This window comes from Trichomonas vaginalis, chromosome I, assembly GCF_026262505.1.
Source record: "Trichomonas vaginalis G3 chromosome I, whole genome shotgun sequence".
Taxonomy (NCBI): Eukaryota; Parabasalia; order Trichomonadida; family Trichomonadidae; genus Trichomonas; species Trichomonas vaginalis.
Window position 1 is genome coordinate 22,654,901 of NC_067203.1, and position 27,787 is coordinate 22,682,687.

The following is a 27,787-nucleotide window of genomic DNA, read 5'->3' on the forward strand; positions in this document are numbered from 1 at the left end:
GGTTTTTAGTCGTAATAGTATAAACCATTATGTCTTCTGCATTTACTTAGCAATAAATTTTAATGAAATGTTGTGGTCGTCAAATATTTTATAACGTCTGGGAAACTATATTTTAAGTTCAACGTTTCACCTCCTTTCATAACGTATATCTTGTCAATGACATTATATGAAACACCACAGCAACCAATGTCGAGTTCTATTTCTTTGATGTTTATATCGTCTGCCTCTGTCAAAAGTTTCAATAGTTCTTTTCAAAACTTCATGAGGTGCAATGACATATGAGTTCACTTTTACAGGGTTGTTGTTCGACCAAGTTTAACATTATACTTAAAGCTTGACAAATCTTCTCCTGAGTTTGAAGTTTGTCTTTCAGTTGTTGGTAGTCGTTTCGAATATCTGCAACAGAACTTAAGTCTCTGTTAACTTCAGGATATGTTGGTTCTTTTACAGGAACAATTGTTATACCATCTTCGTCTTCGTATGGTTTCCCCACTTCAACATCTCTGTCTTTGACATTGACAATAACACTTTGACTGTTTGTTTGAGTTGGTGAATTTAACTTCACATCTGCCACCGCCATTAAACCTTTTGAAACACTTACGCTTCTATTTTTCGGAAATGACATTTTACTTAGAATAAAAAGATGGACGTATTCGGATATCTTATTGAATTGAAGCAGAACAAAGTTTATACTCACAAACAATACAAATACATTGACAGAATAGTTCTTTACACAAACAATGGAAAATGTTATAGAATAGCAGTCTTTGCTGAACCTAAATATTTTCATAAAGCAAAGAAAGTTGGTATAACTGAAATGGTGAAAGTTCTTGAAGCAGACAAAAATATAACTTCAAAACTTACAGATATATTACTAAAGGAAAGTTTATAATACAATATTATGTCAAAACTGGCCGTACTGTCAATATTTGACGGAGAGAAGTCAGTTCAAGAAAACTTACTGACCTGCTGCCACAATCTGCTCGATGGAAGCTGTCGTATGCCAATCTGAGGAGCCCAGCAGGTTTCATCGAACGAATCTTCAAAAGAGCATCTTCCGTGAAAAGTGCTATTGGTTTTGTAAACTTCTTTGCTCTCAATTCATCTGGACCGTCTCTGTCACCAGTATATTGTATTTGAACTGTACCAATAGTTGAAATACCACCCATAAAGTCTTCTGAGTCAGCAAATGGAATGCCAAGCCAAAAGTTTGAACGGTCTCCATTTGTATATTGAGTTTTTTGACCTCCTGTATGAGTCCATACTTTCACATATGGCATAATAGAACTTTGCATTTCAGGGTTAATGGTTGTTGTGAAGTTGTTGTTAAAGTTCATTAGCATCTAATGTCAAGTTGTATGACCTCATATCCTCAACTGTAGAATATTCTTCTCTTGGATAATATTTGCCATCTATGTTTATATGATATTTAATACCAGGGTTGTAGAAACAAGAATAGTCATTTATAGTTCGTCTGAACAGTACAAACATAGTATCTGCATGTTTCATTGCAGTTGTTAAAGCAATATCTGTTCTTGCACCTGCGGCTCCTGGATTTTGGTTTCCAACTTCACCTGCAAAGTCTTTGACAGATATTTGGTGTATAGGGAACATAAGTGGAACTGCAATATATTTGGCAGCTAAAGCATTTGAAATATCTGGGTCCAACATATAGACTGCAAGTCTGCTTTCTATTCTCTTGCATTCAAACTTTTTGCATGTAAACTTAATAGGAACCCAAGCAGTATTGTTGTCTGCTGTTCCTGAGATGTAGTAATTTACTTCAGTGTTGAGGTTTGAGAAACCAAAGTCTAAGTCAACTTTCTCTTTGCACCATTTTCCAAATGGTATGCTGGCAGCTCCACCAGCTGTATCTGTAAGAGTGAATGGGTCTTGTGTTGGTGCAATGACTAAGTTATTTTTGCTTGGAGTAAGTTCGATAGAAATTTTTCCTGCCCAGTTTGGCAAGTATCTTAAAAACCTGAAGATGAGGAAAGATGACAAAGGAACTCTAAGTTTCAGTTTTACTTTAGTGGCAGCAGTTCCATCTGAACCAGAAAGGTTAACATAAACTCCTGGAACGTTAGGGTCAAGTCTTCTTATTTTCTCAGTAGTTGCATACTGGTCTGTTTGTTCTCTAGCTTGTGGTTGTACTGAGTTTCTTAAAGCGAACCATTCATAGTTTGCCCATGTTACTGTTTGAACTAAGTCAGAGTTAGAATATATAGGGTGTCCAAAGGTGCGTTTAGCACAGCGCTCTATATGAGACTATTAAAGGAGATATATGCTGATTATAAATATATAATAAAAAATATGAATATATGTATATGATGAGTATGTTGTATTTTGGCGCCATGCCGGGATATAAAATGAATTTTGAGACAAGAGGCGGTTTCGCGGGAAATTTTGGCGGGATTTTTTTCATTTTTTTAATGAATCATAAAGAAAACATCCTCGCTCTTGCAAAAAAATGCAAAGACTGTAAAAAAATCTACGAGACCTTGGTAAAATGCTTCGGTATGGATGCTCCTAGCTATTCCACTGTAACGTATCATGTTAGGATGTATCACTTCATGAACAAAAAGGCGCCCATCATAAAAATTGACAAAAAATCGCCGGATCAAAGAAAAATCAAAGCAATTCTTCAAGCGCTAGATGAAGACCCAAGAGCATCACTCAGAAGGATAGAGGAGATGACAAAGATACCACGTACAACAGTCAGTTATTATTTGCACAATTATTTGAACTACAAACTAGCGTATACACGTTGGGTTCCGCACAACCTTAATTCAGTTCAAAAAAAATCTAGAGTCCAATCTTCGAAAGAGCTCCTCTCTATATTGGGTGCGTATCAATCCAAGAAGTTTCGCTTTTTAGTAACAGGGGACGAGTCTTGGTTTCAATATGCAACAGAAGCCAAAATCATGTGGATCCCGAAGGATGAAAATCCGCAAACATTCCCGAAGAAAAAAATTGACACACCAATGATGATGTTGTCGGTTTTTTGGGCGTGAATGGCATCATCGCAATTGATATTCTTCAAAAACCTAATACGATGAATGCTCAGTATCTAATTGACAATGTTCTTACTCAAATTATCAATTCTGATGAGTTTGAGAAATCCAAACAACAAAAACAAAAGTTTGCAATTCATTTTGATAATTCAAGAGTTCACAAAAGTCATAAGGTAATGAATTACTTGTTGGAAAACAATGTCAAAGTTGTTCCAAACCCAATTTATTCACCTGATATTGCACCCTCTGACTTTTATTTATTCGGCACGCTAAAAAAGAGAGCTGAAGGACGCGAATTCGCGAGTCCAGATGATCTTGAAAATTTTGTAAGAGAGCAATTTGAGCAATTTTCTCATGATGATTTAAAGCGTGTCTTTCAAGCCTGGATCGATCGCTGCGAACGCGTGATTGAATCCAATGGTGATTATATTTAAATAAACTTTATACATATGTAACTTGTTTATTTCTATTCGCAGTATTCAGGTTTGTGCTAAACACACCTTTGGACACCCTATATCTTATATCCCATGAAAACTTCTGGAGCATATTGGTATCCGACATAGAAAATTCCATTGCAACCTTTCTTGTCAGACAACTTGGCAGAAGGTTTTATTTCAATGTCTTGTTCCACGTATAAGAATGAGTTGTCAATAGAAATAATATGAAACCTGTCGCAAGCAATATCTACTGTTGTTGAAGAACCTTCTCCAAACTCACCTACGTTTCCATAAGAAACAGCAGTTGTATATTCGTAAGTTCCAGGAACTATTTCTGACCTTCTAATGGCATTGTCGCATTCGTTATACCATTCGGAAACATTTCCGTTCATGGCATCCAAAACTGTTGGCGTTATATTCTGAGCGGCGTACATTTCATATGGGTAAAAATATAGAATAGTTGGATTTATATGTCATAATAGAACCCACTCGGACCAAGCTTTACTTTCTTCCTGACTGAGTTTTTAACTGAATCTTTAACTCTTCTTTTTTCCTTCATTGCCACTACTTTCACTAGATGAAGTTACTTCTTCACTACTTTCACTTTGTTCTACTCTTCTCTTCTTCTTTGGTGTCGCTTTTGGTAACTTGCCCTCTGCTTCAAGTTGTAGCATCTTTGCCTCATGTTCACCTAGTATGTTGTAAATTTCCCATGTCCTTTTTGCCTTTGGGCTTTGGTCGCCCATCTCAGGTAACCTATATCCTAGAAAGATTTTGTCATAGTTTGTATTTGAGTCTTCGCTTATTGTTTGCATGACTCTTTCCTGAGTTTCCGGTTCAAGCTCTTCAAACAGAGCTTGTCCATATGGAATAAGCTCGTTTCCAAATATATGTTTTTGTAGCCATTCTGGTTTTCTTTCCATGTAACCAATAATATCTTTTGTGAATGGGAAAGCTTTTACCCAATGTTTCAGTCTTGCGTCATTTATTTCTGTAGTTGGTTTTATTTTGTCATGGAACATGTTTTTCAATACTAACATTTCATTTGGTACTGTCCATTTGAGTTTTCTTAAATATTCATCCCTTCTCAGTTCATTGTCTGCAAAGTAAGTTTTTATGACATTTTGCAAACTTTCGTTTGCAAGGTCATGTACAATAGGTTTCTTCTTCCTTCTCTCTCCCTAACTTTCTTTCTAAACTCTTCACCAAATATACCATCTCTATGGTTCTGTGTAGTTCTTTGAGATAAATGTTCTAGAACGTCAGGTGTTATATTTCCCTCAGCCATGTTCATTTCATACCGGTCCAAAATATCTGCATCTTTCATATCTTTCAATGGCATTAAAGCCGCGCTGAAAATACCAGCTATATCTGGTTCACCATTCAATTCCATTGCGTCTACAACTTCTTGGAATTGAGGTTGTAAGTTTATGAACCACCTATCCGGATTAGCTTTATGACCCCATCTCATTGTAGTTCCATAGTCTGCAGAAACAAAAGTAGGTTTGTTTCCATATTGGTTAGGTTCTGAATGAACTTTAAACAATGTTTCATTTCTATATGTTTTGTTGAAATTTAACCTTTTATTTTCACCGAGTTCAGCCAAAGATTGAACGTTATATGGTCGTAAGTAAAAAGGATTATTGTATTTGCGTACATTTTCTTTCAGTACTTCCATTCTATGCTGAATATTTTCATCTGATGTTGGAGTCTTTTGTATGTCGGTGAACATTTTTCGATATCCTTCTACTATGTCAGCCGAATTTTTCTTAGACTCTTGGAAAGATTCCATATTCTCCTCATACTCTTGTTGAGGGTCAAGATTTTTCGGCTGTTCCAAATCTTCATCTAGTTCTGTGAAGTTAGTTTCCAAAGGAGGGACTTGTTCGTTTCCTTTAGGCTCTTCTAGCTGTTGTTGCTGAACTATTTCTTCCATGTCTGGTTGTATCTGAACTTCTTCCTGTGGAGTTTCTTGTACCTCATCTGGTGGCATTTCATATATTCCGAGACCGTTTTTAACAAGTTCCCTATCTAAGTCATCCGGACTCATAAACCTTTCTTCTTTCGTTCCGTCTCTATTTTTTACGCGTTTCATGAAGAGAGTTGAATTATCATTTAGCTCTGACATCAAATATCTCGGAGTAAATTCATTCATGTCATTTGGATGATATGCTATTAAATCATATCCCTTTGCGAGCTTGTATTTTCCAGGTTTGAGATTATATCCGATTTTATGCTGAACCATAAAGCTAAATAGGTTCGGGTCAGTATTTCCTTCCTTGAACTTTCTAATAGCTTCTTTATATCTGTCACTAAAGTCAAGTGTATCTGGGTAACCATAATCTTCCTTAAGCATTTTTAAGAATTCTTGGTTTCCTTTTTCTCTACTTCTTTTGTGTCTTTGCTCTGTTTGTGGTTGTTGTTGTGCAGGGTTTTGAACTGTTGGTTGCTGTGCTGGTTGTGGAGGTGGTTGTTGTGCTGGTTTTGGTTGTGGTGCAGGTGCTGGATTTTGAACTGTTGGTTGTTGTGCAGGGTTTTGAACTGTTGGTTTTGGTTGTTGTTGTCGTGCTGGATTTTGAACTGTTGGTTGTTGTTGTGGTGCATGCCTGTGTCTGTGTCCATGTGACGATGTAAATGTTTTAGGTAGTCCTGGTGCAGGTGCTTCTCTTGGAGGGTTTGGTGGTATATAAGTTCCACCAGCTGGCACATATGTTCCATCTGCAGCATAATGTCCTACCTGACTTTTCATTTTTAAGAAAGCATTTACTAGGTCTGTTTTGGTCTGTTGTAACTCTTTTTCTTGACTTTCCACAACAGCTGCTCTAACGGCGTCATAGGCACTTTGAACTGCCTGTCTCGTTGCTGCATCTGTTATTTTCGTCATATTTTGTGCTACTTCTCTTAACTCTTTGTCGAAACCTTCAGACTTCAGTTTCTTTCCAGATGAGAAGTCGTTCACTAGTTTCACCTTACTATGAAGAGCTTCGAAGGCATTCTTAAAGTCAGCATTCATTAAAGCTTCATTTGAACTGTCTTCATCCGCTTGTATTTTTGTCCTTATTGACCCTATAAGTTGGGCTGCTTTAGCGTTGGCTTGGGCATCTAACCAGTCATTATTAGCTTTTATAATATCTGCGCTTTTCATTGCCTTTTGCATGGATGCGTCGTTATTTTTACTTTCTTGTGCTAAGTTTTCATACTGTACGGTTTGGTTTTGCAACTGTAAAAGTTTTTCCGCCTTTACATTTGCTTCAACTTCTTTTTTATACTCATCGCTATCCATATATGTCTTCATGGCTTTTTGTTTTATCTCTTCATCTTTCAGTACTTTATATTGAGTAGTATGGTTTTTCAAATTTATAACATCTTGTTCCATTTTTGCTACTTCTGCTGCTTTTTCTGACACTTTTTTTGCATATTCCTCTGTACTTAGTTCTTTCGGTTGTTCTTCTTTCTTCTTTTTCTCTACGTTTAACTCATTTAGTTTCTTTGTGTGTCTGTCATATTCTAGTTTCTTTTCGTTTTCACTTATTTGTTTCTGTATGTCTATGTTTGACTTTTTGACATCTGTTATTTGATTTTTGAGTGAACTCAAATTCATTTGACTTTGAGGGTTATAAGCTGTTCCGTCTGCAGCTCCACCATAGCCTGCCATTTTCGCTAAAAGTGCCGCTCTTAAACCTCCACTCTGTGCACCAATAACTCGGTTTAAAAGCATAGGGTTGCTTGACATTTGTTGCAACATAGTGGGGTCATTCATCATTTGTTGTTGCAACTGTTGTTGTGGTGTCAGTTTTACTATTGGATGTTTCAATGCTCCCTTCCTCTTACGTATATTCTTACGTAGCTTACGTGGCATTTTAAGTGAAGTTAAAAAGCGGTTTTTGACAGATGTTTATATGACACTTTTTGTTCAGCACAAAAAACTACTCGGTCAAAGTGTTGTCAGTTTTGTAAAATAACCGTCTTATCTCATTCTATAAGGGGAAAAAGGCTTCTCAAAGTATACTTCCTTGGAACGCTTGTAACTTTTCCTGTAGCGACGATAGACCTTTACTTGTCCGGACAAAGTTATACTATTTTGAGTGCTCTACAAAAAAGTCAACGGCGACGACTCTCAAAAACCGTTGTGTAAAAAGTTTTACCGTTGGACAAAAAAGTATATATAGAAAACAAAAAACGTTTATAGTTCATTCAATATTTGAGATAAACCGTTTTTCCAACGGTAACTATTAAATAAAATAAAAAATAGAGGGGGTACCGTTGACGAAAACGGTTTATCTCAAATATTTAAATATCTGTCTTTTTTGGTCAGTTCATTTTTATCTAATGGAAGCCAACGCTGTTAACCACAATTCAAACATTAACAATTCTCAACCGCTAACCAAAGCCAAAGCCCCACAACCTCCAAGAACTGGCACAGCGGTTAGAATAACCACCAAAAAGTCTAACAGCGAATTAAGAGAAATTCTTCAACAAATTTGCTCTAAATATCTCAAAGACGCCGAAGAAAACACACAACCAGACGCTACATACAATACTCAGTTCTGTGAAGTTCTGAACAAAGCAATTACTAGTTCAGTTGAACTTACTAAGACAATTCCAAGTCCAATTGAGCTTAGCGATGTCTTAGTTCAGTATTTTCCAACATTTACTAAGCTTATAATGTTGAGAACTTTATACCAAGTTCGTCAAAATCTTCCTCGTTACATCCAACGGTCATTCGACAAGAGAATTGCCGAATTCCAAGTCTTTAGTTACGGATATGACGAAGATGAATACGTTGACGAGTTCGGAGACAACTGTACAAAATGGTTTGAATGTTATACGACAACACAATTTGAATTCGACTTTCTCGAATTCAACGCAGCAACCATTCATATCATTGCTCTTTACCTTTCCGAACAACAACAAGACCTCGCAGATGGAGATGTTGTTACTGTCGTCATGAAAACTCCTGAACAATTCGGAAAAAAGAAGTCTCTAATTGCCAAATTCGTTCCAGGACATCAGCTTTTCCAACGCACAGAAGTCTTCTGTATTCCTGGAACTAAGTTCTTTGTCAGGAGCGAACTCAAAGAAAGATATAATGTGTCATTCAATTACACATTATATAATGTTTTCGACCCAGAAGAAGGCTTCTTCCCAGAAGCAATGGAGGAGGAAGAAGAGGAGGAGGAAATACAAGACTCTATCCAAGAAGAGTCCTCCGAATTCACACCAGAAGACTAACAATTTTCCGAATAAAAACTTCATTTATACTAAACATCTTCGGGGCTAGAGGGCGCAACGCGCCTGGAAGCCCTCCGAATTCACACCAGAAGACTAACAATTTTCCGAATAAAAACTTCATTTATACTAAACATCTTCGGGGCTAGAGGGCGCAACGCGCCTGGAAGCCCTCCGAATAAAAACTTCATTTATACTAAACATCTTCGGGGCTAGAGGGCGCAACGCGCCTGGAAGCCCTCCGAATTCACACCAGAAGACTAACAATTTTCCGAATAAAAACTTCATTTATACTAAACATCTTCGGGGCTAGAGGGCGCAACGCGCCTGGAAGCCCTCCGAATAAAAACTTCATTTATACTAAACATCTTCGGGGCTAGAGGGCGCAACGCGCCTGGAAGCCCCACTACCTTTTTTTTACCTTTAATAGCGATTACGATGGAAATAAAGGTCCTAGAAAAATCAATCTTAAATTTGGAAACTTAGAATTACACTCAAAGGTTCCAATTAAATCCAAGAACGGAATTTGGCGACTTCCATTCAATGGACATTTCACTATCCTTTCATGTCGTAATATTATAATGCTTGATAATGAAGAACAAAAAGTTTTATCTATTAGAAAGATAAGTTCCAATGTTCTTCAGGTAGATGTTTCTAAGCCATTGCCACTTTACATTGTAATGGCCTTAGGTGTTTCAAACTATATTTATATCGAATAATTTTTACGAATTATTCATTGTATGTTTATTAAAAAGTACCTTATAGAATGTTTCAAAAACTCCCAAAACGTCTTTCTTTTATTGAGTTTTGCATATATATAAAATAATTTGATAATTCGATCTCTCAATTTAAAAACTGATGCCATTTTCCATAAAATATGGATTATCGTTCTTTAATTAATTGCATTTATGAAGGAATTTCATTATGATAAATCTAATTATCCTTCGTAAATTCGGTCAAAACGAAATAGGTGTTAGTTTAGCTCATGGGAATAGAATACATTAATATCTCATCAATGCCTAATGAATAATTTAAAATATTAATCGATCATGAACAGAATTTCAATCGAACACATTAAAAAATTCAATTAATGATCTGTTATTGATTATATATTTATACATAAACATATAATTAACTATTCTATATGGTTTATATGATCTGAATTCATTTTATTCCCAAGGAATGGCATAATTTTCCAAAAAGGTTCAAAAATTTGACGTGTAAATTGAAAGTAAACTATTGAATAAAAAGCAATAAATTAATTAGAAGATTTTCTTTCACATTATATTAAGATAATCAAATCCTAATCTAACGTTAGAAATTTGATTAGTATTGAATTTTTTTTATAAATTTATCGGAATGGATTACCAAGAAGATGTGGATGATATGGAGCTTATTGATATTGAAAATCCTGGAGGTTTTGATGAGCTTAGTAGAAACCTTGGTTTTTCATTTCGAAATACATCTGAAATCAGAAATTTTCTTCTTTCAAATACAATCCACAAAAACAACATTCAACGCCTATTTGCTTGGCTAATTACTTTCGGAATTCTTCCAATTGACTCAACTAAATGGAATGATTCTATTCATTCTCTCTTTTCAAACTATCAAATCTTGATCAGAACTAATTTGATTGATGCTGAAGAAGATCCTCTTAAATTACTCAACCCTGAAGATGTAGGCGTTATTACAGCTGATATTACAAGGATTTTAATCTGGTTTAATGAAATGGCCGCATTTTTGCAAATTCCTGAAACAGAATGCATTCGTGCCAAGGTTCATGCATATAGAGCTATTACTTTGTACTATCAAACAAAGAATTTTAAATATGCCCAAGGTCATGATCGTTATTTCTTCATTGCATACCTTCTATCCCTCTTCTTTACATCAAAGAATGGCCTTTCAAGCGAAGTTGCCGAGTGTCTTTCTTTTCATCTCGCATATGCCTTAATTGAAATGGGAAAGCTCTCCAGATTCTTAGATAACCCTAAACAAACTCAGAAGCACTTTGAACATCTCGATGAAATGATGGAAGACCAAACTCCGGATATTTACGACGAATTAAACAAAATGGGCCAGTCATCAATCCATTTTGCTCTCAGATGGGAAGTATTGATTTTCTCTGATGAATATGACATTGAATCCATTTTTTACATCTGGGATAACGTAATTATTCGAAGAAGCTTATTAGAGCCATTTATGTACGCTCTTTGTATATCTCATCTCAAACAAATACCTCAGCCTAAAAGAGATGAAATGATGATAGAAACAATCCAACATTTTCGTAATTTCGATGCGAAGAAAGCAGTTCGTGATGCTGTTTTAATATACGGAGGAGATCCCGTTCCTTATTCTCCAAAGGCTGCTATTATTGCTATTGTTATTCTTGTTTTATTACTTTGCTTATACGAATTCATCAAATAATTCCATTTTACATTTATTTGTTTAATGTTTGATTAAATGTCTTTTTCTATCTATTTACAACATACATTTTTTAATAATAGTGATATATTTCGAAAAATGATTAAGCAAACATAACATGTCAATTTAGAATTTTTCATTACATGAGTATTTCTGCAATATATGTTTGAACCAAGTAATAAAACCTTGAAATTGAATCCAAAACAATAATGAAATTATAATTGGATTGACTTTTTAAGAAATTTCTGATGTTAAGAAGATACCCAATAGATTAAAGCAATAATACTTAAAAATAGAAAACTGAAAGAAATTTTTTTCAAATGAGTTCTAAGCAACTTCCAGCCTTTCCTGCATCAAAGATCAAAGAAATCATTACGCAAGATCCGGACCTCAAGGATATTCCAAAGAAAGGAATTGATATGTTACGTGTTGCAGCTGAAGAATTTGCAAGATATACATTCAAAAAGATAAACGAAGAATCTAAGAAGAAAGGAAAAGCTAAAATGACTTCTCAACACTTCGTTGCTGCAATCAATAATGATCCAGCTCTAAAAGCAATTCTTGGTCAATTTATAGTTACCGAAGAACAACAAAATCAACCACACCAAGAGGAGCAAGTTGAAGAAAATGAAGCAGCTAATGAACAAGAAGAAAATGAGCCAGAAGCTGAAGAAAAAGAAGAAGAAAAACAACCAGAAGAAGAAGCTAATGAAAATGAAGAAAAAGATAGTGGGGAAGAAGATCCGCAACGTAGTGAGCAACCATCTGTTGAACAGAGTGAACAAGTTTCAGATCTTGAAGATGATATGTGATAAATGTACATAGAAACAAATAGAGAATTCATAATTTTTCATGATTTTGAAATTAAAACGATTTTCAATACCAAATAGTCGATTGATGCAAGTTTGTGCATGAATGGAAAAAATTCAATTCAATTAGTTAACATATTACGCACATTACAAGGCAGAATTATTTACTAACACAAATTGATTTCATTCATAACTATACAAGTTCTTAGATGAAAAAAATACATGAAAATTTTGAATTATACCTCACATGTTTCGGTTGTATGACTTATCACATTATTTTACAATATATTATGTTTGAATAAAAAATTTAAAACTATGTTTAGATTATTCTCCCTTTTATATATCATTGTGAATTACCAATTAATTATGTTGAATAAAATGATGTGAATAACTGGTCTTTCCAGAATATGAACATTGCATTTTTCCCAATTTTATAACTTATAATATAAATATAAAAATTAACAATAAAATTCCATAACAAATAGATATTTTAATGAAAAATATCAAATTTTCATATAAAATATTATAATTTTGTTGATTTAGTTTTAATATTTAATAGGGAATTTCTCTGAAAGGAACAATTTGAATAATAAAAATTCCAAAAAGAAATTCGAAATCTATTTTTTCAAGATCTAAAATGTTTTATTTCAACGCATTTTCAGGATTTGGAATTTTTTTTGGAAATCAATCGAAGCTTAATATCAAACAAGATGCATGATCTGATGTTGAACCTGCTATATAAAGTCTCATTTCCGAAATTATAAAAATAATTTTAATAATTCAAGTTAATTAAGTTCATCAGAATCAAGGCCAATAATTTAAAACATGAAATATAATGATATATTGTATTTAAATCAATTTTAAATATCGATTTTGAAAATTTCTCAATTGAAGAAGTATAAATTAATAAGTATATTCAAATAATATAAGAAGTATAATTGATACTTGTTTTTAATATCCATAATCAAAAAAAAGAAGCAATTTAGATAAAAGCAACAGCCCATATCTTAGCGGCGGCATCTTCACCGACTGTAAGTAAGTGGGTCTCATCGATCCAGTAAGCGTCGTTGATTCTCTGCTGGTGGGCGCGCTCTACTACGACGTAGCGTCTCTTCTTCTCGAGAGACCACTGGCGGATTGTGCGGTCAGCGGAGACTGTGATGAGGTGCTGTCCGTCCTTTGCGAACAAAATCTTTGTAACTGGAAGTGAGTGAAGTGACCATCCAGTGTGAATTTCCTCCTTGAGGTTGTCGCGTGCCCAAACTGTGATATCCTTGCGGGCGGCAGCTGTTGCGACCTTTGTTCCGTCAGCGGAGTAAGCGATTGCGACGACATCTGAATCGTGGCCCTTTGCCTCTCCAAGGACAGCTCCCTTTGGATCGATGAAGACTGTAGCACCCTTTGGTCCTCCGATGCAGATTTCCTTGAATTCTGGGTGAACAGCGACAGCTGTTGGGCTGAATGGTGTAGCGATCTTTGTGAACTCGCCGTCGTGGAGGAGGAGAAGTCCTTCCTGGTTGTGGACAAGGAAGTCATCGCCAAAGTTGTAAAGTCCCTTAATTGGAACCTTGGCATTGAGTGTCTTCTCCTGATTGCCATCGGCAACCTTGTAAACAGTGATTGTTGCATCAGCGCGTGCTGCGTAGAGGTGTTCTCCGTCCTTGGAAAGAGCGAGAGCAATAACGTGTGGTGTCTTGACTTCTACACCCTCTGGATTGGCAGAAGCGTATGGAGACTGTCCGAACTTGCGGAAGAGAATCATACCGCGTGTATCTGCTGTGACGAATCCTCCTGGGATGAGGCAAGCAGATGTGATAGCGGCAGAGTGGGCGCGCTCTACGCGGACTTGGCCGTTCTCGAGGTAGTTGAAATCACCGTTGAGTGAGAATGAAATCTTGTATTTCTTTGTCCAGAGTGTACCGGCTTGTTGCTGCCAGATTTCACTGCCGATCTTGTACTCCTCGGCGACAGATCCGTCGGCGATGTTGATGACAAGAGCACGGCCATCTGTCAAGGAGATCAAGCCTTGCTTGGAATCTGGGCTGAAGGAGATGCATGTTACGCCGCATGGGAACTGGAAGACGTTGATCTTGGTGGACTCCTTGCCGTCGTAGATGCAGACCTTGCCATCAAGGCCGGTTGTGGCATAGACAGATCCGTCTGGAGCGAAACGTGCGCAGAGGACAAACTTCTCGTGGTCCTTGCAGGAGTGGTCGAATTTGAATGGTGGGCCCTTGTAGAAGACGTGTGTGAAGTCATCACCTGCTGTAACGAATCTGAATGGACGTGTTGGCTTAAGGCAGCCTGTGTTGACGACCTTTGTGTGGCCCATGACTTCGCCTTGTGCAGAACCTGTCTGAGCAGCAACAACACAGCCGAATGAGTTGTTTTGGCCTTGGCCGACAACAGAGATACGCTCGTTATCGCCAGTCCATGAGATATCGAAAATTGGGCCGGAAATTGGTCTTGTTTCAAGAAGGAGACCTGTTTCCATGCACTTTGGTTCCCAAATCTTGACATTGCCTGCTTCATCAGCAGAAGCGACCCAACGGCCGTTTGGAGAATATGTAGCAGCTGTTGTCTTGCCTTGGTGTCCGACATAAACGTTAACGTCGAAGAGATTTTCTAAACCGACGATATAAACAAGGTTATCGATGCAATAAGCGCAAGTGTTTGTGTTATCGTTGGCGCTCATGAAGAAACCATGACCACGTTGTGGTGTTGGGTGTGGAGCATAGGTTGTTTCTGGAGTAACACTCATCCAAAAAGTGAATTCACAACCGTCACGTTTCAAAGGATTGCATTTTGAGATTGTCCAGATCATCCTCTCTGCTTCGAATATTGATACGCACTATGCTTATAGAGTGTTATTGAACTTTGTCCCAAAAAATATCAAATCAAATCATAAAAAGTTTTGAGTTCTCCACAAATCATCATTTTCTTCTGAAAATCGCGATCGACATATGAATATTTTGAATTGTTACTGATAGCAGATATCGTTTATGAAAATTTTCTTTCGATTCTTAGCGTTTTGAATTTCATTTTAATTCTTATTTGTCCTTTCAAGGATGTTTAACATTCGCATAACAAAATTTTACTAATCTCTTGTGAGTGCAATATTCCAAAATGAGTAAATATCCTTAAAATTTCCAAAATTGAACAAATTATGATAATCCGGAATATAATCTAGAATATCTAATAAATTCATATAGTAGCAACAGAATTCAAATCCGGAGTAAAAGTTTATGCAAAATTGAAGAAATTTTTGTTGAAATATTTGTTGAAATGTAATGTTGAAGATAAATATCCGCATGATAAGTCCAGGACTTTAACAGATTAGGTCATATGGTCTTATCTTTTATTTATTTCAAATTTTGAAATTTAAAATATGATTTTGATGCAGATATAGAAAAGAAAACACCAGATAAATATAGTATTATTTAATAATAAACAAAGAATATAACATAAAACAATTATATAAAAAATATATTTGGAAACTAACTTAGATGAACCCAAAAAAAATGAAATGTATCTCAATTATTGATACAAACAATAAATTACAAGATAGATTCGCTGATTGAATTGAGATATTCGTCGGCACCTGAAAAATTAAATTCTCTTTGGTCGGCCTGTAAAGTTTCTATATCAGAAACGTCATCGCTATCTTCTCGTACGTAATATAATTCTTGAGCGATGAAATCAGCGACAAGTGGGTCAGGATTACTTGGAGGAGCATCCTGTGTTAAGCTAAATGACAAATCCTTCAGAAGAATTTGCTTTCCGCATCGAGGACAAATTGGTAAATAAGTTGTACAAGCGCTTTCGAAAATGCTTGCGGCATCTATATGACAGGTCACGCCATTAACCGAATGCGATGCTGGAATTACGTCTCCAATCAAGGCAGGATTAAATTGTGGATCATTCTTGGATAAATTGGAAACTACGTCAACCCAGCTACGCCGCGTGACCATTTGTATTACGAAGAATGTTAATATATTAGAAACTTCCGGTGCGAGCTCAGTTAATATGTGGAATTTTCCTTGCATCGGTTCATTTGAATGGAGAACGAAACATTCGAACGTTTCTCCGAATTTAAATGGTTGTATTTCGCGTCTTTTGTCTTTATCGATTAATGCAACTTTTCCGCGAGCTGGAACGTTTTGTATTGTAAAAAAAGTTCCTATTATCATTTCATTTTGCTTTTTCTCTCTTGGAGATGGTATATACTCGAAACCATCCTTTTTCGTTCTATAACAAATAAAATATGAAGGATATGTTCCTTTTGTTCTTTGAAAAACAGCTGGTAAAGGCGGATCGCGAAATGCATTAATTGCTTCTGGTTTCATGAGCTGGTATTGAGAGATCATTTTAGCAGCATCAGGAAAACTTTGATTTAATTCAGTAATCATATCGATAAACATCGCAATTCTTTGGTCTTTCTTTTTCTGAGGTATGTTATATATTTTGAAGAATAAATCTGCTAACTCATCTGGTAATTTTGATAAAAGTCCTTTAATTATGTCTTGTGGCTGCTGTTGCTGCACCAAATATGGTTGATGATTAAATGCAAATTGCTGTGGAGGATATGGATGCTTTTGGGGTTGCTGTTTGGCTCGTTTTTTCGACTGTTGATTCTGTGGAGGCTGTTGTCCAGTGGGCATAACAGGCTGTGTCTGAGGAATTGGAGGTGGCTGTGCTGCCTGAGATTGTTGTTGGTTTTGTTGATACATTGCGTGATATTGATTAATCATATTTGGATTAAATTGCCTATATAGTTGAGATGCGTTCGTCATTTGCTGCCGAAACATTGGCTGGCCTTGGGGTATAGGAAATTTCGCATTTTGCATTGGCTGGTTTTCATTCGGCTGGTGGCCGTACAAATTCCCGCCATTCATGGAAATATTTTTGATTTGATATCATTAAGAATATGCATTAAATCTTGATGTGAAAGCTATATTGTAATAAACAGAAATTCATCAAAAGTGACGGCTCTCAATTTTTTGACATTTGTAAATTCTAAATTGAATGAGAAAAATGAAATAATACTAAGCATAATACAATATTCTAGATTTTATTATAATTAGGAAAAAGTTAGTTTTGAGAGTACTTTTCATAGGCATATAGAATGAAATCTTCTGAAAAATAATATCACATAAACTCATATTATTTTCTAATATATAACTATTTTATATAAAAATCAAATTCAATGATCTTAAAAGCGAATGATAAACCTCAAAATTTACGAATATAATGAGTGGGAATATAATGCTTATCTATCATAAACCATATGAAATATCAATTTTTGCTTTACGCCTAATTTTTGACGACAATAGCAAAAAATGTTAAATGTTAACACTCAGTCCATTTGAATATGAAAAAAAAATTGACTTTGATTAAAATGTTTTTATTATCATGCAATTCTTCTTGCGACCAAAGATTTGAATAAAATTTCAAAAAATAAGATAGCTTAAAAATAATATACGGTAGTGTTTACTAATAGATGAATAGTATATAAATTCTATTAAAATGGATTTGATCCAAAAAAATATATAAAATTTGATCATAAATAAAAATCGTTTTAAATTACTTCTTCATTTAAATTATAACAATTATTTTTGGTTTTATATTTTTTTGGATCAAATCCATTTTAATAGAATTTATATACTATTCATCTATTAGTAAACACTACCGTATATTATTTTTTAAGCTATCTTATTTTTTGAAATTTTATTCAAATCTTTGGTCGCAAGAAGAATTGCATGATAAATAAAAACATTTAATCAAAGTCAATTTTATTTTTCATATTCAAATGGACTGAGTGTTAACATTTAACATTTTTTGCTAATTGTCGTCAAAAATTAGGCGTAAAGCAAAAATTGATATTTCATATGGTTTTATGATAGATAAGCATTATATTCCCACTCATTATATTCGTAAATTTTGAGGTTTATCCTTCGCTTTTAAGATCATTGAATTTGATTTTTATATAAAATAGTTATATATTAGAAAATAATATGAGTTTATGTGATATTATTTTTCAGAAGATTTTGTGTTCTTCTTCAAAATTTTATTTTTTAATTAAAAAAAATCTTTACAAAATATACATTTACTTTAATTAATATTTAAAAACGTGCTCTATCAAAAGTTCCAAAAATTCAATATTTTAGCTTTTCTGAGGTGTCACTTTTGATGAATTTCTGTTTACAACAATATATAATACAAACACAGCTTTTTATTAAATTTTTCCAAAATCATAATAACTTCAAATTGTTTTGAGATCATGATTTAATAGAAGAAATTGATAAAAAGTTAGATATATGCATAATTTGTAATTCTCAATAGTTAATTAACAATATATTTTCATAAGAATTTTATTAAGCCAAAGATACTAATTTTTGTGGTGATTTCGAAATAGTTTGACATAGACTAGAATTTGCGAATAGCTATTGTTTTATAATTTTTATTTTTATCTTAATGAAATTATATTTCAAAGGATATTAGTCTTGATAAAGGAGAATTGATTAAAACCATACGAAACATAACAAAATATTTATTATAAATTCGAAAAAAATTCAAAATATAATAACAAACAATTGAATGAGTTAAAAAGTATACGAATAGTTAATGATTAAAATCATACGAAACATAACAAAATATTTATTATAAATTCGAAGGAAAAAAGAAAAATATTAAATTATTTTTCTTTTTTTTTATGAAAATATCAAATAAACATAAATATATTACTATTATAGGTTATTCTGCCATTCTTGGTGCTCAATTGCGTACATCACTGCTTCAATTGATTTAATTGCAGATTCATGAGGAAGAGAGCCTTTGTCTGCAGCGTGGTGTTTCATTCCAGGGACAGCAACCGTTATCATCCACTTATGTAACACTTTTGCGGCACATTCAGCTGGAGGATCGTTTAAATCGCCCAAACAACACACGATACCTGTGTTCTCAGCCATGAACATGCAGTTGATGATGCTAGAACCTGTTGGAGAGAAAAAGATTTTGATTGGAGAATATTGTTTCACGGCTTCTTCCAAACTCTTGTATTCTGCTAGTTCTCGGACATCTATATTCCCTTCGAAATGTTTTTGACATGCTTTGACGAGTTCTGGAAATTCCAAGATATGTCGATTTCTGTTCTTTGGACGATTGTAGAAGCCAAGGAATTCTGGTTTTACGTTTTCACATTTAAATTTCTTCCTTATTGTTTCTGAAACTTTTGGTAATCCTTCAACAAAACAACCGTGAATTGATTCTGATGAAATTATCGTATGAAATCGCGAAGCAAATATAAAGGATCTTCCAGGACATAATATTTTTGAATCTTCGATATCGAGTTGTGTAAGAAACTCTCTGTAAACACTTGAAGTTGATAATATTAAGAAATATGAGTTCTTTCTGACTTCTAATGGTATGTAAACGAGATAAGAAAGGACATCTAAGACAAAGTGAGCAAATACATAACACCATTCATTTCCTAGACATATTAAATCATCAACTCTTTGAGTAACGGGTCCACTCTTAGTATTAAATCGAGGTACTCCAACCGTTTGTGGATATTGGATAATTGAACGTCCATCTGACCATCCGCCAGCTGGATTTACATAAACGTTTTGTAAAACGTAATAAGTAATGTTTGTTCTGGATAGTGATGAAAGTTGCATGAAGACCCACGCTGTAATTTTCCTTCCACCGACATTATTAACGTATTTATCAATTTTTTCTTTATTTCCTTGAATTATGAAGGATTTTTTGGTTAATGCTGTTTCGGGATAAAATGGAGTTGTATCAATAAGATTTAAACTCTCTAAAACGACAAAATTCGTTAAACTTCCATCGAAAATAAATTCTATTCTAAGAATTATCGCAAAAGGAAACGCTAAACACGTCAAAAATAGAACCATTAAAGGCAAGACAACATTTTGCTTCCTTCTTCTCGGCGCGTCAATCACGATTCCTTTAAACATTTGAACAAAACCAAAAAAATTTCAGAAATCTTTATTTCAGAATTTTTTTTATGTTTTATTTCATTTATTATAACAAATTTAATTCATATTTGGAACAAAAATTTATGTTATTGTTTCTGGTATCATTTTTGATCAGGAAAATGAAATTATTTTTTCAAATCCATCGTTTCAGAACGAGTATTTGATGATATAGATTGCCTAAAGAATAGTATTTTGCTCTTCTACTTCTTTAGAAGATTTTACATATCAAGTTCATTCACCAGCACTTCACAAAAATAGAAGATATGCTAACTTCCGTTTCATAGCAGGAATTAGTTTTATTAGATGATTCAACTTATTCAAAAGCTATGATACCGCATAGTGATTGTTTTATAAGGTCGGTGAAAGATGAAAACCATGTAAAACATTTTCAAATTATACAAAAATTTAGATTCAAAATGATAACAAAAAAAGTCATTTTTATTTTTTCTTGCAGCAAAATGAAGGATAGTTAGAAAAACATTATGTTTAGAACGATACCAGAAAGGAGAGTGAGGAATGCTTCTATTTTATCATATCTTCTAGCTTTTGTGGAGTTGGAGAAATGTTTCAAGAAAAATATAACGATGGATTAAAACACTGACTTTTCTTGATTACCATTATCAATGCTGCCAGCTCAAACTCAGATACATACTTGTGAATTACATTTTTTCGACAATTGAGGATATTTCTCTGTTGTTTTATGATAAAAAAAAATTCCATCACATTTTTCATTTGCTTCATCAATGTTGAATCTTATCATTCAGAAATTACAAATGTATCAATGCTTTTTATGAAATGTTGTCAAGATAAAAGTCGTAACTGTTGGCAAATAATCTGAAATTTATCTGAATTATTTCTATTTTCAGAGTTTTTTACAACATGTTTATTAATGAAAATATGTGTAGGCCACATTGATATTGAATAAAGAATAATTTCTTATCGTTTTATTAAAATTTCTTTTTACAAAAGTATTTTTATAAAAAACAATAGTATTCGTATAACACTAGTACAGACAGTAATTATATCTCATCGAAATCGATTTTTAATTTTACGACTTTTCATAATTTTTGAGGTATGAACAACAACACTACCACAAAGACGCATTACAACTCAATAATGGGAACAATGAAGGAGTATTATGATACATTCAAAGCTTTACATCTGTCAAATCTTGATACTGATGAAGAAGTTAACAGACTTTATGAAATTATTGAAAATAACTTGATCAAAACAAATATTTTCCAACCATACCAGGTAATTAATTTATACTCAGTTCTATTTGTGTGTAAAAACAAAAATAATGGATTATATTTCAGAATTTTCAAAAAAGTTTACGATAAATATCCCGAAGTTCAAAATGAGCTTCTTTCATCACCATTTTGCTATTATTTACAAAAGGATTACGGAATTCATGCAAAATCAAATGATAATTATGTTGATAGGGTTTTGAATGCTCTAAATCCTCCTTTAGGTGTTTTCAAAGACAACACAATCATGAAGGCAATTATGAATGATGATATTGAATCATTTAAAGAATTTGCCAACAAAGAAAATTTTGATCCAAATGAAACAGTAACAAACCATTTTATGGTAGAAGAATGCAAATTCTCCTATCTCGAACTTTGCTGTTATTATGGATCTGTTGAATGTTTCATGCATTTGAGGTCTGAATTCAATTCCAAAGTCACTGAAAAATGTCTTAGGCTTTCATTTCTCAGCGGAAAAGATCAAATTATCAATGAATGTTTGTCTTATCAAGAACCAAATCAAAAATGCATGGAATACGCGATATTTTCATACAATAAAGATTTGATAATGCTTTTAGCCAACAATTACAAAATTCAAATTGATATAGATATTTGTGCAAGAAGTTATAATGTTGAAGCTCTTGCATTATTAATGGAACAAACAAGCGATTACGACAAAATTTTGCCATTTGCAATAAAATTCCGTTCACTCGAGCTCATGAAGTATTTATCTCCATTGGTTCGAAACATCAATGCACAAGATATTGGTGGATGGACTGCTCTTGGTTTAGCGACTTTTTACAATTGTTATGATATCTTGGAATATCTAATTTCAATAGGCGCAAATGTCAATATTAGTTAGTATGGGTTAGTTGGGTACTGTGGCACTGCGCACCTACTTACCCATTATATGTGAATTTGACACTTTACGAAACCGCTAACGTATATTTTACAACACAAACGACAACACTAACTTAACCTTAAATATTTACAAAGCTGCCAACCACTTCACCCCACTAACGAACTCACTAATGAAAAAATAAACGTTCTCATAAATTTTCTTCTATATCTTCATCGTCAATGTTAACTCTATTGTAGTCATACTTGAAGTCATAAAGTTTCTCAAGTTTTGAAATGCATAGTCTTGTTAACTTACCTTCATCATCATAAGTTTTTATAAAACTACCATGACAATCTTTATACACAGTCAATGTATAGTCAACTGGTCTAGGATGAAGTGTAAAGAACATGTTATGCTCAGGAAGGAAGAATAAATGTTTAAATGTATGTTTGTTATACTGTGGAATTCGAATGAGTTGCTTTTGTTCTGTCATTTACATCCAAATAAAAAATAAAATAAAAAATAAACTTAAAAATTAATGATATCACCACCCTCACACGTATGAAAACATAGCACAAAAATAAATTTAGGTGAAGTGGTGAGATCTAACCCGATTTCTAACCCGATTTCTAACCCGATTTCTAACCTGTTGAATTCATTGCTTTATAACTCACTGTCGTCTGCTTTCTCCAACTCTTCTAACTTCTTCTTAAGTTCAGCAATGTTGTCCTCATGAAGTTTAATCTTTCTCAAAATTCCTTCTTTATCTAATGGTTGCTTTATCTTTCTAAACTGAACTCTACCATCCTTCATAGTATGAATGTAAAACCTTCTGGAATAATTCCTGATTTAATGTATTCTACCAAAAACTTTTGTTTCATTGCTTCAGTGACTTTAGTCGTCATTTTACTCTAAGGTGAAGCTAGCACAGCGATAATGGATTTCATGACTTTTTAGTATTTCATGCAATCTTAACAGATAGCCTTACAAGTACTTCCAGTGTCCCTAGCTGTCCCTCCTTTTTATATAACTCCATGACATTTATAATCTCGCGAAACTTAACAGGTAGCATAACAGATTAAAATCAGATGAGGTTTTGAACCAAATTTTCTAAGCAACGTTGTCAAGGATTATTTTGAGGAACTAGGGACAGAGTGTGGCAAAGTCCAAGATTTAATTTATCTTCATCTGTTTCATCAGCTATCTCATCTAATATGCCAATATTTTATTCATAACTCGTGGCAAACCCACTAACTTTCGTTATGTTCATCTGCGTGCTTCATCTGATAGAAAGTATGACTTTCATTAACTCTGTGAGATAATGAAAACTACTAGGGACAGAGACCATGACAAAGTTTATGACTTTCATTATTTCCAGAACTTAATGAAAACTACTAGGGACAGAGACCATGGCAAAGTTCATGATTTAATTTATTCTCTCACTAACAACAAACACAAACTCCAACACTAACATCAAGTACTAACCTCAGCACAAATGACAAACACTAACAACAAACACAAACTCCAACACTAACGACAAGTACTAACCTCAGCACAAATGACAAACACTAACAACAAACACAAACTCCAACACTAACATCAAGTACTAACCTCAGCACAAATGACAAACACTAACAACAAACACAAACTCCAACACTAACATCAAGTACTAACCTCAGCACAAATGACAAACACTAACAACAAACACAAACTCCAACACTAACATCAAGTACTAACCTCAGCACAAATGACAAACACTAACAACAAACACAAACTCCAACACTAACATCAAGTACTAACCTCAGCACAAATGACAAACACTAACAACAAACACAAACTCCAACACTAACATCAAGTACTAACCTCAGCACAAATGACAAACACAAACTCCAACACTAACATCAAGTACTAACCTCAGCACAAATGACAAACACAAACTCCAACACTAACATCAAGTACTAACCTCAGCACAAATGACAAACACTAACAACAAACACAAACTCCAACACTAACGACAAGTACTAACCTCAGCACAAATGACAAACACTAACAACAAACACAAACTCCAACACTAACATCAAGTACTAACCTCAGCACAAATGACAAACACAAACTCCAACACTAACATCAAGTACTAACCTCAGCACAAATGACAAACACAAACTCCAACACTAACAACAAGTACTAACCTCAGCACAAATGACAAACACAAACTCCAACACTAACAACAAGTACTAACCTCAGCACAAATGACAAACACTAACAACAAACACAAACTCCAACACTAACGACAAGTACTAACCTCAGCACAAATGACAAACACTAACAACAAACACAAACTCCAACACTAACGACAAAAATAAATATCCTCACTTCTTAACAAAGTAATATGTGCTTCTTACACCACCATAGCTCAAACGTTTCTTTTCAAACATCGATTGAAACTTATTTTGAGCCATTGGCTTTAGTCTCTTTTTCTTCAAATACGCCAAGAAATCTTCTTCACATCTTTTCACTTCATAGCCTTCTTTAAACTCCTCCTTGTTAAGTTCTATGAAATCCTTTATCTCATTCTTTGTTGCAATGGCTTCTTCACGAACGACATCGTGAACTATTTCATCATTGCATTCATGTATGACCTCCTCACTGTTCTCATGAACTATTTCAACACTGTTCTCATGTATGACCTCCTCACTGTCTTTCATAAGCGTTTCAAAGTCTCCTTTACTCATTACTTCAATCTCATGCTGTTCACAGTAGTACTTAAACTCACTGTATATGTCTTTGTTGTATGTTATATTGCTTCCCATGTACTCCATGAATTTTTCAAGCACTTCCTCATAATTCACTGTTTCTTTCTTTCCACGACCTTCTAATATCATACTTGCTTCGTAAATATAACTTCGTGCAGAACCGTCTCGCTTTCTACTTCTCTTCACAAATTCTCTCATCTTGCCGCCAAATACATTTGAACTACATGCAAAGAATTCATTCTCCTTCGCAAATTCTTTATATCTTCTGTAGCACTCTGTACAATTCCATCCGGATACAAACTTTTCATAGAACTCCTCGTAAAACATTTGGTAAGGTGTTTTGTTCATTTCGATGAGTTCTTGTTTAGCCCTGGTGAATGGTATCTTCCTTACATCAAATTCACTTAAATCTTTCTTCATGAAGTACGTCAGTAAGTTTGAATAAAACTCTTCATTAAAGCTTTCAATGAGATTTGAGAAATATTCGTAATTTCCTTTGTATCTGCTGCTTACGTCAATGACAACAAATCTTCTGTCGTCTTTGTCAATCTTTACTGAGTTGAAGTTGTTAGATATCATGATGATATTACAAACATTCTCTATCTTTCTTACTGGCTGACACTTCTGATTTAAGTCCAACTGAGTCTCTGTTACTATTGACTTTAGTGCGTCGTGGTTCATGACCTTAGACGTATCGCATGAGCTTAGTTCATTGCATACGATGAGCTTCATGTTCTCAATAGCAGCATTGAATCTACCAACCACATTCTCTATTGCCGTTATATTATTGTTGGCGTACTTGCTAATGAGCTCGCATAGAACATTACTAAGTACATTCTTACCAGTTCCTTGCTTTCCTGTTAACAAAAGTACTGTTCCAGTCTTTCCACAAGGATTTTGAACGATGTAGGCGAACCAGTTCAAAACATACTCATAAAGCTCTTCATCCTCATTACATATGACATCGTGAACATGTTTCAAATATCCTTCAATAATGCTTTCATCTACTTCATTCAGTACCTCATACTCATATCCTCTGAAATAGCTGTAAATGTCATCTCTTTCGTCAAAGAATCTCATGCCTGACTTCATAAGATAGTTCTTGTTCTGACCCGCTTCATAAATCATCAGTGCGTTCACATCCTTCTCTTCAATACGTCCTACATAAACACTCTTCATGAGCTTATTGAATTCCTTGCTATCTACTGACACAAGTGTTGTTGTGTCTCGTATTCCATCATAATCTTTCACTAGATATGTCATACGTGCTCCGTCAATAACGACAACACATCTTCTTAAGTCATTTATAACACTAACTATGTCAATACCTTCTTCACTCATGTACTTATTTCTTCTCAAGTCCTTTAGTGTGAAAGTGTCTCTAAGTTCTATTTCAAGCAATTCATTTACATCCTTTGCAATACTTCTCTATAAAATATTTCTGTCGTTCTTTACTAAGTTTCTTAACAGCTCTGAAGAACCATGTGTTTTGACTCAAACATCCTTCACAACTTCTCTCATTCATTCCTAGTTCTTTCATGTCATTATCTTCAACCTCTATGGTCTCATTGACTAAGGTCAAAGGGTTCTTAGTCATTGCTGGTCTTATCTGAAACAATGTTTGTGCAACAGGTTTAACTAGTTCAGCAACGTCCTTCCTTAATATGAATAGCTGTTTCCACTCATCTTTGCTAACAGTTCTTTCATAACCACCGACAGTAATGATTTCATTTGCTGACCTTAGACGCTTATGTTCTATCATTTGTATTGCTTTTGTGTAAGGCTTTCGTGAGCATAGGTTGTATATGTCATTCCTGCAATGTTCATTCATGCCAATAGTACTAAATCCTTTCTTTGCTGTTGAGTGCATAATATCCATTAGTTCCTGTGTTCGTATTGCTGTCTCATAAAATACAACAAGACCTTTGTCATCTATGACGTACTTACCGAAAACATTGCTTATATTCTTTAACCATGAAATAACATCCTCATTCATGCTGTCAAACATGAAGTAAGGTCTTACATACTCTTCACTTATAAGATACTCCACAAAATACTTGTTAAACTCTATGTCCTCGTGAGCGATTTCATTAGGTTTGATATTAGTTCCTTTTGTCATTGCTGTCATGTACTTCACTCTCATAGTTCCTTTCAATAGCCTAAAAATACTTCATTGTTTCATAACTGCTCTAAATTCTGTTCAAAATTCGTACAACATAACTTTTAACATTAGTGAAAGAACATGAGCGAAACAACAACATCTAACATTACAGAAGAAGTCAATGACAATGCCGATGAAAACATTACAGAAGGAGCTAGTGAAAATATTGACGAGTTCAGTGAGGAAGAAGATATTGAGGACGTCAATGAGAACGTTAGTGGGGAACAAACTCAATGGGAAACATTGAGAAATCATGAAGATTATGAGATTTGTACGACATATCCTTTTACTATTCGTCGAAAGAAAGACAAACATATTATGAGTGAATACTTAAATAATTATGGTTATATTGTGCTTAGTTTAAACAACAAAATGTACTTAAAGCATAGAATTATTGCAGAACAGTGGATTGAAAATCCAAACAATTTGAAAGAAATAGACCATATAAATCATGATAGAACGGACAACAGAATCTCAAACCTTCGTTGGTGTTCTAGATCTGAAAACAATAGAAATAAAAGCAAGTATGGCGATATAGTTTATGAGTTCGTTGATGAAATATCTGACGAAGCTGTTGAAATAACCGATTATGGTAAGCATTCGTTTGAGTTCTACTACTATGTTGAGAATGAGGACGCATTCTATTATTATACAGGTCTTAACTATCGAAAACTTCATATAAACTTTACAAAAACAGGCGCTGCTTATGTTTGTATGATAGATACAGAAAACAAGAGTGTAATCTTATTCATAAACAAATTCAAACGCTTGTACGGCTTCATGTAGGACAAACATTATTTTTCAACACTAACGCCAACACGTAGGACAAACATTCATGACTAACATTACTGTATAACATAGACACTAACTTCATC

General features: G+C 34.2%; 8 protein-coding genes and 2 pseudogenes across 10 annotated transcripts, besides 7 other annotated features; 6 read left to right on the plus strand and 4 right to left on the minus strand.

Moving 5' to 3' along the window:
- Positions 1–4,979: part of a mobile genetic element that runs on past the window's edge.
- TVAGG3_1032590 lies at positions 959–1,671 on the minus strand (annotated as a pseudogene). Its single transcript has one exon. A coding segment is annotated over exon 1 (713 nt).
- Positions 2,226–2,253: a terminal%2Cinverted (terminal inverted repeat of Mariner transposon ID:TVAGG3_1032600).
- Positions 2,226–3,528: a mobile genetic element.
- Positions 2,322–3,448, plus strand: TVAGG3_1032610 (annotated as a pseudogene). The gene has a single exon. A coding segment is annotated over exon 1 (1,127 nt).
- Positions 3,501–3,528: a terminal%2Cinverted (terminal inverted repeat of Mariner transposon ID:TVAGG3_1032600).
- Positions 4,980–7,780: 2,801 nt separating the features above from the next.
- Positions 7,781–8,683, plus strand: TVAGG3_1032620 (uncharacterized protein; the record flags this gene model as incomplete). Its single annotated transcript, XM_001311630.1, has 1 exon — positions 7,781–8,683. The coding sequence occupies one exon, from the start codon at positions 7,781–7,783 to the stop codon at positions 8,681–8,683; it is 903 nt and encodes a 300-aa protein (XP_001311631.1).
- Positions 8,684–10,039: 1,356 nt separating this feature from the next.
- TVAGG3_1032630 (TBC domain-containing protein kinase-like protein family) lies at positions 10,040–11,148 on the plus strand (the record flags this gene model as incomplete). Its single annotated transcript, XM_001311629.1, has 1 exon — positions 10,040–11,104. The coding sequence occupies one exon, from the start codon at positions 10,040–10,042 to the stop codon at positions 11,102–11,104; it is 1,065 nt and encodes a 354-aa protein (XP_001311630.1).
- A 273-nt stretch (positions 11,149–11,421) lies between these two features.
- TVAGG3_1032640 (histone, subunit A domain-containing protein) lies at positions 11,422–12,233 on the plus strand (the record flags this gene model as incomplete). Its single annotated transcript, XM_001311628.1, has 1 exon — positions 11,422–11,913. One exon carries the CDS (start codon positions 11,422–11,424, stop codon positions 11,911–11,913), a length of 492 nt encoding a protein of 163 aa, XP_001311629.1.
- Positions 12,234–12,837: 604 nt separating this feature from the next.
- Positions 12,838–14,690, minus strand: TVAGG3_1032650 (WD repeat-containing protein 1 family; the record flags this gene model as incomplete). The annotated part of the gene is made up of 1 exon (XM_001311627.2): positions 12,893–14,671. One exon carries the CDS (start codon positions 14,669–14,671, stop codon positions 12,893–12,895), a length of 1,779 nt encoding a protein of 592 aa, XP_001311628.1.
- Positions 14,691–15,359: 669 nt separating this feature from the next.
- TVAGG3_1032660 (uncharacterized protein) lies at positions 15,360–16,869 on the minus strand (the record flags this gene model as incomplete). The annotated part of the gene is made up of 1 exon (XM_001311626.1): positions 15,468–16,805. One exon carries the CDS (start codon positions 16,803–16,805, stop codon positions 15,468–15,470), a length of 1,338 nt encoding a protein of 445 aa, XP_001311627.1.
- Positions 16,870–16,906: a mobile genetic element.
- A 1,175-nt stretch (positions 16,907–18,081) lies between these two features.
- Positions 18,082–18,119: a mobile genetic element.
- A 437-nt stretch (positions 18,120–18,556) lies between these two features.
- Positions 18,557–19,889, minus strand: TVAGG3_1032690 (glycosyltransferase family; the record flags this gene model as incomplete). Its single annotated transcript, XM_001311625.1, has 1 exon — positions 18,657–19,889. One exon carries the CDS (start codon positions 19,887–19,889, stop codon positions 18,657–18,659), a length of 1,233 nt encoding a protein of 410 aa, XP_001311626.1.
- Positions 19,890–20,984: 1,095 nt separating this feature from the next.
- On the plus strand, positions 20,985–22,019 carry TVAGG3_1032700 (nerve growth factor signaling pathway; the record flags this gene model as incomplete). Its single annotated transcript, XM_001311624.1, has 1 exon — positions 20,985–22,019. The coding sequence occupies one exon, from the start codon at positions 20,985–20,987 to the stop codon at positions 22,017–22,019; it is 1,035 nt and encodes a 344-aa protein (XP_001311625.1).
- Positions 22,020–24,853: 2,834 nt separating this feature from the next.
- Positions 24,854–26,372: a mobile genetic element.
- A 621-nt stretch (positions 26,373–26,993) lies between these two features.
- On the plus strand, positions 26,994–27,698 carry TVAGG3_1032720 (His-Me finger endonucleases family; the record flags this gene model as incomplete). The annotated part of the gene is made up of 1 exon (XM_051255236.1): positions 26,994–27,698. The coding sequence occupies one exon, from the start codon at positions 26,994–26,996 to the stop codon at positions 27,696–27,698; it is 705 nt and encodes a 234-aa protein (XP_051080810.1).
- Between the last annotated feature and the right edge of the window lie 89 nt (positions 27,699–27,787).